The 10,647-nt window shown below is 34.5% G+C and overlaps 1 protein-coding gene across 3 annotated transcripts; it reads left to right on the top strand.

Annotated features, from left to right (window-relative positions):
* The first annotated feature begins 281 nt into the window (after window positions 1-281).
* On the top strand, window positions 282-6,670 carry LOC120348858 (THAP domain-containing protein 1-like). Of its 3 annotated transcripts, none has more exons than XM_039430981.1 (5): window positions 286-506; window positions 2,951-3,184; window positions 4,663-4,734; window positions 5,741-6,042; window positions 6,082-6,670. In XM_039430981.1, exons 1-5 carry the CDS (start codon window positions 436-438, stop codon window positions 6,375-6,377), a joined length of 975 nt encoding a protein of 324 aa, XP_039286915.1. In that variant the 5' UTR covers window positions 286-435; the 3' UTR covers window positions 6,378-6,670. The 3 variants fall into 3 exon arrangements, 2 of the variants coding, with proteins under 2 accessions (XP_039286915.1, XP_039286908.1); XM_039430974.1 differs by having other exon boundaries at window positions 5,741-6,395; window positions 6,451-6,670; XR_005571652.1 differs by having other exon boundaries at window positions 282-337; window positions 5,741-6,670.
* The last annotated feature ends 3,977 nt before the right edge of the window (window positions 6,671-10,647 follow it).

Raw genomic sequence — 10,647 nt, 5'->3', positions numbered from 1 at the left:
CAATGCTCGCCCGAGGCGCCTTTGAGCACGCCAAAATACCGAAAGGGTTACGGTTCGCCCACATGCCTCAGCGAACAGTGTCCAGACGTACGAAGGCAAGCCCATACACGTATGCTCACCCGAGGCAAACGTACGTGTGTACACCGTTTTATGCAAGTTTCCATTATATCAATAGGGCCATTCAAATTTTCCGCCGCTTCTTGCCTCTCTCTGTCATGGCTGCCCATGTTCAATTCGTAACAGGAATAGCGGCCACTCAGCCACTCTATAGTTCACTATATTATCTTAGCTCGTTGGTGTGTACTGGTGTGTGACGTCACCTTGTGGCACAACTTGGGTATTTCATTATTATTTATATTTTTGTCTACATTTAAGTTACTAAAGGTCATGCTAATGTTTAATCACAAACTTTACTAAGTCTTATTTTCAATTAAAATGGTTATTTCGTGTGCTGCATATAATTGTACTGAAAGGTACAGAAAAAGAAGTGGGATTTCATTTCATTCGTAAGTTTTTACTCGGTTGTTTTGGATGACTATTAGTTACCTTTATGTAGGGCTATTTTACCATTTACTAAATAGCTTTTACAATATTCATATTAATTCGATCATTAAATCTAATAAATTTATAGGTTAGGTGCTCTAACCAAGCGTCTGGAGAAGCAGCTTCTCTTTGTCTTAGATACAGAGTAACGGCCAGCAACGGTCACAGTTATCACATAGTTATTCAAAAGTATTCTTTGAGTATCTATAGTGAGGTCCACGTTATAATGGCAGTATTTGATTTGCAATGGTGTTGCTATCCTTGTGTATCATTTAACATAGCAAATGGCGCTATCTCTTTCACGCATTGCAAGGTTGCCACATTGTTTATCAACAATGTAGAAAATTCAACTAATTGACAAAGCAATTGCTTTAAAATCCAAAGTATTGAATGTGAAAGGGTTAGAGGTTAGGTTTTTTCAAGTTATATTTAATAATGTTTCATGAGGCTAGGTTAGGTTTTTGCTTTAAAATTGTAATATGCTAGAAGGGGCTAGGGTCCAGGTATAGTTATGTTTTTTGTTGTTTCAAAGGTGAAAGGATAGGTTAGGGGGTTAGGAGTTTGTTTTTAAATCCAAAGTATTGAATGTGAAAGGGTTAGGGGTTGGGTATTTTCAAGTTTTATTGAATAATGTTTCATGAGGCTAGGTTAGGTTTTTGCTTTAAAATTTCAATATGCTAGAAAGGGCTAGGGTACAGGAAGAATTATGGTATTTGATATTTCAACGGTGAAAAGATAGGTTAGGGGGTTAGGATTTTGCTTTGAAATTGCAATATGCTGGAAGGGATTACAGGTTTTTACCAAGATTTATGTTTATTAATGTTTTAAATATAAAAGGGGAGGTTAAGGGGTTGGGTTTTTGCTTTGAAATGACAATATGCAGACTTAGTTTTAGTGTTTTTTAACATTAGTTGAATAACAACCGTTATATTTAATTAATTATATTATTGAAAAGTACTCTTTCTTTAATTGAATGAAATGATGATAATATGTTGAATATTATATCGAATTTAATGAAAGATCATCATTGGATAATAATATCAAAATGGAATGACGGCTCCAGTTACGGTGCTCGGTAACCATCATCACAAAGAACGGTACATTCAAAGAACTGACTGAATGGAACGGGAAAAAAACCGTTACTAACGCATGTGCGATACGGTGCTGTCTGAGACAGAGTGGTTTGTTCTGGAGATGCTCGATCATGAGTTTTGACACGTCTGCTTATAGCCGCGCGTCTCGAGTCGCCTCTAAGGAATTGCACCTCAAACTACCCATTGAAATATCATTATTGGCTGCACATTAGTATATCAGCCGATGAATCCAGCATTGCTATGCTTCTAATATACAGAGTGGTGCAGAGAAAACGCATGTTTTTTGAACCTCTATTACTCGACGACGTAAAGGGGTATTGCCCTGGAACAAATGTTGTCATTTACCCATGTTAGCAGACGGCCCCTACTATGTCATTTCAGTCGCTATGGAGCGTTGGAACGTACAACATCGTGTGTTTGCGGTCGAGCAGTTTTTCTTTTTAGAATCAATGAATCTGTAGTCACATTGCAACATCTTTTCTGTCAATATTTTAGAGTTGGATGTCGAAGTGCAGTGCCTGATCGAAATACTGTACTCTGATTGTTTGCAGCGTTTAGAAGTACTGGTTATGTGATGAAAAAGAAATCACCTGGTCTTCCCTGTTTAGTTCGTATTCCGGAAAATGTAGATCGAGTCAGAATATTGATGGAAAAGACGTTGCACTGTGACTACAGATTCACTGTTTCTAAAAAAGAAACTGCTCAACAGTTATCACTCGATGATGTACTTTCCAATGCTCCATAGTGACTGAAAAGGCATAGTATGAGCCGTCTGCTAACATTGGTTCCAGGTCAATACCCCCTCCTGTCGCCGGGGACTAGCGGTTCAAAAAATTGCGTTTTCTCTGCACCACTATGTATATGAGGAGGTCACGATGAGTTCAATCAAGAATGACATAGCCTAATATACTATAGACAAGACACCCACGTTTTAAGCAAAACATTTCCACTTTTTTGAAATATTTAAAAAAAACATTGAAAATACATCTTTGAAACTGATTTCATTGGATTTCTCGTCACATTTTACACAGGCCTATGTTTCTACTATATAACTCGTGTTATCAAACCCGATGTTATATATCTTCTGAATATGTGGTCCCAAAACTCCCAAATTTAAAATATCAGAAGTTACCAGCACATATCTATTCTGTTTTGCTTGTTGTTCCTAGTTAGTATTAGTCATACATAAAATCTAACCCATAAAAATAACTACAAAATAACAATTGTAGTACGCGATATAATTCACATTTTTTACAGTATTTTGTGTAGAATAAATTTCTTGATACTTTCTTATAGTGAATACTCAATTTCAGATTTCCAAATGATGCTGTCCTCAGAAAGAAATGGATTGTGGCACTGCGCAGGGATGGTTTCAATCCGTCTAAAGTAACTAAAATCTGTTCAAACCATTTTACATCAGATTGCTTCCGTAATAGTGGATGGAGTTCTCTCCGAATTTTAAATGAAGATGCTGTCCCTACAATCTTCGACTTTTCTGATCATTCAAAATCTGGCAAAAGAGGGAAGCGCCTAAAAAGATTGAATGTGTGAGTAATAAAAACATGAGTGTGTAACATTCATTTATGAGTGGATTTTTTTTGAATCAAAAATCAATCATGCGATATCCTATTATATTAAGCGAGCAATTTCTGTATTTTTATAGCTGGTTATTTTTATATCTGGTTATTTTTATATCTGGCTATTTTTATATCTGGCTATTAACGGATCTCGAAAACGGCTCAAACGATTTTCACGAAATTTGGAACATAGTAGGTTCATGATATAAAGATTCGATTGCTGTAGGTCTCATCCTTGCGAAAACTCGCTGAACGACATTAAAAGGATAATTCATCCTTGGCTGAAACAGCTGTGGAGAATGAAAAAGTGAGCATGTGAAAAATCAAAATATCGCATCCCCAAAATTCATAAGATGACTTATAGCCAGCTGTGAAATATAAACACGATCATTTTAGAGAATTGTGTTCTGTTTTGTCATCATAAAAAATTTAATGGATTTGAACAACATCATCAGATTTGTTGACATGACATGATAATCCTCCTAAACTATAGTGTATCATAATTATTTTCAAAGTTGATAATTATTTGACAATTTTAAGTGATTAGTGAATGCTATTTTGTTATTCAATTTTGTTTGTATATAATCTAAATTATATATTTTTTTGTTTTCAAATGTTTGAACAGAAAATTGAACCTGAATTCAAGTGTATGGAACATAACCTACTTTCTGGACTATTTATAGTGTATAAATAAAAATACGGGAAAGAAACAGTTTTGGGCTGTGCATTTTAGTATTTCCCCAATCATTTCAAAGAATCGTGTTCGGTTTATCAAAAGTCAATAAATAAATAACGAGCAAAGCTCGGTGCCCCGATATTTATCGATAAGCTGACAATCTTCATTCAGGATCATCTCAAGTTATTTTGGGAAAAATACAGTTTGTGAAGGGTTGAATCAGGACCTCCTATATACTACCTACTGTAAATTCCTACTGAGAAAAAATTACTAATCAGCTGCTTAGAGAGCGTCTCAGTTTGTCAAAATCTCAGTTTGTCTAATTCCCGTTTAAAATATCAATGCCGGCCACCACTTACGGCGGCCATTTTTTTGTAGGCGCAGGTCCGGTATATAGGAAGTCCTGGTTGAAAATAATAATATTACAAGTTGCTGACTTTCTTTGTGTTTTTTAGGCTGTAACTAAAATAATACAAATGAGAAAATAACAATTTAAAATGAAGAATTATAAATTTATTTCAACAAATTTACTTCTTATAAGAAATAATTGAAACAGAAATTATGAATGGGATGATCAAATAATTGAAGGACAAAAACTTTACTAATAAAGCAGTAAGACATAACAGTAACAAACAAATACTTCTTATTGGGTGAAATTGTTAACAAAACAAAGGAGGTCCGTTGCGTAGCACTCAACCTCTAAAAGACTCCCTAAGCGCAATTTGGAAAACATTCAACAATTAATTATTAATTAAGTTTTGTTTGCTTGCAGGCAATGTTGTGTTCTTGGATGCGAGGCGGTCAAGACAGACATTGACCACGGTTCTGGCTTACGCTTCTTCGCGTGAGTCTCTTTATGCCAGTTCAATGCAATATATTTATAACAAATCTTCATAACAATATAAAGTTGCATTACTATAAAGAAAGTGCCTTTAACATTACTATAAGTGGAATGTTATCCCTTTAACTATTTTTTCTTGTATCCTCAATCATAGAACACTCGGTCTCTGCGCTCTGGTTTCTTAAACTTTGCAGGAACCTCCCTTTATACATAATCATATTTCAGTTTTATTCGATGGTATTTTATATTGCATTTTACTAATATTCTTATTCATAACCATTGTCATTAGGCCTATGTTTTTTGGGAAATTTATTTCATTCTGTATGAAATATTATTTTATTAAGGGTTCCTATTTTTATGGAATTTTATCTGTTGCAAGTTTTTAATGAATGCTGTTGTAACGAGGATTCATTAGTTGTTGAGTACAGTTTTATATTCAGTCAGTTACAAATTCAGGAGGAATGTCACAATATAACAAAGAAATGTTCAATTCTCTTAACCTATTTTAAATTTATCTATAGTGAGATTCACGTTACAAGTCAACACCTGATTTACATTGGTTTGCTATCCTTTTCTGCCATTAGACCAAGCAGATTGCTTTACCCCTTTATAGCTCTGAACGGTTGTCAATTGTTTACAGGCTTAATGAGGTACGGTACCAGAGAATTCAATATTAACACGAAAATTTATTATTCAGTTATGAAGACATTAATAACAAGAATCAACAATATTAATATTGTATCAGTTATAACGAGATGACTTGAATCACAGTTATCTTCTATAGAAGACGGTGGTAAAAGAAAATTGGCAAATCTGCCGTCCTATCATTCTCACTAACTTTTGCAGCGACCTGTAGATGAACTTCTAACATTACATTTTATAACATGGTACATGAATCTCACAACAGCTCATTACTTTCTCCAATAGTCAATTACTCAAGAGTATACTTTCAACTGCACACTTACTTACATAATAAATTTACTGTTCTATTGTAATATTTGATTTACAGATTTCCAGAGGAGAGAACTGTGAAAAATCGTTGGATTGAAGCCATCCAAAGAAAGGACTTCGACCCTAATGTGCACAAAGCTGTTTGCAGTCAGCACTTTGTTGAAAGTGATTATGTTATCCAACAAGGCTCAGACGAAAAAAGATTAAAAGTGAGAGCTGTTCCATCCATTTTCCCCTTACAACGCCAACCAAGAATGGGAGGAGCAGAAGACGATGTATTTAATATTATTTACGACATGAATCCAGCAGATTATGATACTTCCGATCAGGACCAAGATTTTGAAGTACCTGAGATAATAAGTGATGACTGTATTATTTCTCAAGCATCAGAGACAATAAGTGAGGACTATAGTATGTGTCAAGCACCAGAGACAAGAAGTCAAGACAATATTCAACTATCAAAAAATCAGTTCAAATTAGTCGGAAAGACCAGAGACCAGGGGACTCAAACTTCTTGCAAGGATTCGGCTAAATTAAAATTATATCGTTGTAAAGTGAAATCATTGCTTCAAAGTGTACGGAGAAAAGATAGAAGGATTAAACAAATGGAAGAAGAGATTGCTCTTATGAAAGAGAAGATCAAATCCTTCAAACTCAGTAATTTGAAATTGCAGGCATTAAATAATATGGAGTAACAAATATTTTTGGAGCTCTCCAGATTACATTCTAATAAAAAGCCTTGCTCGTTCAAGTAATCTACATTATATTTCCTGAAAAAATATCACAATCGATATTTTTATTCTGTGATGGACAATCGACAAATAATTTGTTTTCGAAGGAAAATAGATTAGTGCTACTTTCAATTGTAAAACAACGTTTTTTAATACTCCCAAACTCATTTTTATTCATAATTCCCAAGATGCCAAATTCACAGAGTTTGGAAGTATTTATGATCTCAAAATTAGTGAAACCTATATTTTTACGTAAATTGTATTTTTATTTATACCTTTCCACAAATTTCGGCGTTGCTGGATACTGTGAAAATTAGAATGATCTTTCAAGCCCACCTGATGTGGGCTTGGGGTGTCCAAAGTCTCAATAGTAAGGCTATGGCTCAATTATTTTTCAAATGAATCAAACAGAACTTTATACAGTATTCCCATCCCAAATGATATTCATGGGTTTAAACTTGAAAATTTCAAATTTAAATCACCACTTTTTCTTTATTTATATTTTTTTCGGGGAAGAAAAACGTCACAAATTAGAAGTTCATATTTTTTTCCAAAATGGCAGCTGTTCAAAGATTTAAATTATTCACTGCCACGTTTACATGTCCAATACCTATCTTTACCATTTTTTTTTACTGACAGGTCCATGAGTGGAAGATGGCAATTTAAAATTCTATCCCCAATCACATGGAACCATAGAGAAAAAAATAGCAATTATGCTATATTTTCTTTGTGATGGAACGCACCTAAAAATTAGCAAGAAACTCGTGTTTCATGGAAAGCCGCTTAATCACAAAAAGTTGAATTACAATTTATTAAAACCGACTTGCTATCGAATCTTGATAATTTCGTGGAATACGAATTTAAACATTCTTAGAAATGTGACCCGTAAAATAGGCGATTATAGTGAGGTCCACGTTATAATGGCAGTGTTTAATTAGCAATGGTATTGCTATCCTTGATATCTATCATTCAAGAAAGAGGATAGCGGTACCTCTTTCTCGTTTTGCCCTGTTGCCAGATCGTCTTTCAACAATGTAGAATTGATAATTAACAAAATATTCTATCTTGATTATATGAAAATTCATTATGAAATTATTGAAAAATATAATTTATTATTTTAAATGAGAATGAACAGTTAATAAACCTATATCAGCTAACGTCTATAGAGGGCATTGACGAGACAGAGGATCGGCAACGTTGTTCTCCCATCTTTCTCTGCTGCGATTACAACGTGGGCCTCACTTATATCTTGAAATTGCCATTCATTAGTAATGACCGACTTCCCTTTCCACCAAGTTGCTCAAAGCATCGAAGTCCGTGAAGTTTGAATCACAATAATCTAAACAAAGCTAAAATTTTGAATGTTAGTAATACTTTATTGCCAACAAAGTGCAATCAACAAGTTGTGGTTTCTATGACGGAATGCACAATAATTTACTGGTTCCTAATAAAATAGTTTTGTGGAGAAATTTGATCAAGTCCGAAAGTTTGAATGCATGAGAAGAGCAAATAGTCTGTGACTTTGTAATTATTTACAGAAGAATTGATAAATAAACTGCCTAAATTTAAGTTTGACAGAAGGAACTCATGAATAGACTAGACCGGATGCCGAAGCATGTGTGAGTAACACGTTGGCGGCCTGCAGTGTTTCCAGCATGATCTGAGTCTCTTTGATCCAGTCCTTTGCGATTGCGCGTGGAGCGCCCTTCAGCAGATTCATGTAGCGCAGAGTTTGAGCAAAGTCCCCGCGTTCCATCCAATACCTTTTAAAATATTAAACTCTTTTCAATATACTCATTACAAATCAATTGAATTTATTAAATGTGACAGGCTATACAACAGAAAGCATTAAAAACATAAAAAATATAACATTCATATAAAAACTTAGTAGCTTTTCAGCATAGACAAAATATAATATATTGCAATATAATTGCCGGCCAGGATAGCCGAGTCGACTAAGGCGTTAGTGCTACCTGGTAGCGGATTCGAATCCCATGAAATAGGCATGGACGTTTGATCATCTCATCAAATCACCCTCGCACATCCCATTAACCACGCACAAGCAAAAAACGCATGTAGGCATCATTCTCAATAAAATAAATAATTTAAAAACTAATAAATAATATGCCAGTTACAGCTCAACAAGAGGCAAGAACAAAAAATCTGGTGTGGTACACTCACACAACTTTCCTTGCTCGTATTTGAAACTACGACAAGACTTCTGTATATGATTGTGTAGGCTATAATTGTTTTCAGAGTACTTCTTCCTTTGTGTGAATTGTGAAATTAGATTATTTTTTTTAGTCGTCATTTTTTTAAAGTTGTCAAAACAGCTGTTCTACTGATGGAATATCACGACTATGTGTTCTTTTTATGAACTGCGCGCTACCTATCTACCTCATGCACGAGAAAGGAGGTTACTAAGTCCATTTCTCAAGGATGGGGTGGACCCCCCATTAGTTTCCCAGAAGGGAGACTCATGCCAGTTGATAGAGCTAATAAATAACTATACAGGGTATGAATTTGAAAAAAAAATCAGTAAAGTTATTTTTGAGAAAATCATGAAAAACATGGATTTTTAGTAATTATCCGCCATTTTTCTCAAGAATATTACGGAGCTCCTGCAATTTTCCCAGAGATGAGACTCATGTCAGTTGATAGGGCTTATAAATAGCTATCCATGATATAAATTTGAAGAAAATCGTTAGGGCCGTTTTCGAGAAAACCGTGAAAAACATGTTTTTTTTAAATTATCCGCCATTTTTCTCAAGAATATTACGGAGCTCCTGCAATTTTTCCAGAAATGAGACTCATGTCAGTTGATAGGGCTTATGAATAGCTATCCATGGTATAAATTTGAAGAAAATCGTTAGAGCCGTTTTTGAGAAAATCGTGAAAAACATGGTTTTTTAGTAATTATCCTCCTTTTTTTCCGCCATCTTGAATTGAATTTCTTATTGTCGGATCCTCATGGTATAAGGACCTTAAGTTTAAAATTTCAAGTCAATTGGTTAATTAGGAATGGAGTTATCGTGTTCACAGACATACACACACACAGACCAACACCCAAAAATCATGTTTTTGGACTCAGGGGACCTTGAAACGTATAGAAAACTTGAAATTGGGGTACCTTATTTTTTTTGGAAAGCAATACTTTCCTTACCTATGGTAGTAGGGAAAGGAAAGTTGAAAAACTAATGTATCATCCCTTTTATAATCATTTAATTTTGCAAAATAGCACTTTATGAAAAGCATAAAAGGCTTTCGTCCAAATGTGCTACTCTACCAATTTAAAATTAAAACATTCGAAATGTATGTTGTGATCTATGTTATTATAGTCTACTTTCACTAGATTACAAATCACTCTAAAACAAAGTTGAACTATTGTTTACTTTTATATTTTATGATACTAACTGATTGTTACACAGTGAATGATGTTCATAAGTAACTTCAACTATAAAAAATCGGTTTGATTCAGAACAGAGGTAAATTAGCTACTTGAAAAATTCCCTTGATTTCTAATGCAACTATTCATACTCGTCCGGCCGGGCTGGGTGGGAATGGTTCCATTAGAACTTATAGGAATACTAGGACACGTACACTGATACTGATATGATATGTGGAGATCCAGCCTTACAGTCTTGAATGATACTAATACTATTCGTTAAGATATAACGTAGATATAACTTAATAACATAGAATTTAATTAAATATAATGAAGGGGAAAATGACATATTTCATACCATGTTATTAGGTTTTTGTTTGCATTCGAAATCATGACTCTTTAATTTATATCAATCCAAGGTTTATAGCGATAATCTCTCGACTACTTTTCAATGTTTTTTCACCCTTTCATTCATTGAAACAAGAGAGATACGGTAACAAATAAGAGATAAGTATATCCAATAGCGCGGTCCACGTTATAATGGCATTATTTGATTAGCATTGGCTATAAGCTATTCTTTTTCAAGCTCAAATAATTATCTATTGATGATTGCAGTTTTAAGCCCTTCTTAGTCAAATTTAAAATATATTTATTAAAGTTCAAGTTTGACTTGAAATCAATGTTTAATTCTACATATTCAGACAGGGGCGGTCTGGCTCAGCTGGGGGCCCTCGGCTTTGGCTGATTGTGGGTCCACCACTGACGAGTCTGGGGGGTCTGGAATACCCCCTAGCAAGAGTAGGGGGGGGTCGCGGGTGCCCATCCCCAGAAAATTTTATATAAATTGAT

This window comes from Nilaparvata lugens, chromosome 1 (genome assembly GCF_014356525.2).
Source record: "Nilaparvata lugens isolate BPH chromosome 1, ASM1435652v1, whole genome shotgun sequence".
In the NCBI taxonomy this organism is placed as follows: domain Eukaryota; kingdom Metazoa; phylum Arthropoda; class Insecta; order Hemiptera; family Delphacidae; genus Nilaparvata; species Nilaparvata lugens.
This window is presented reverse-complemented; position numbering and strand designations above follow the sequence as displayed.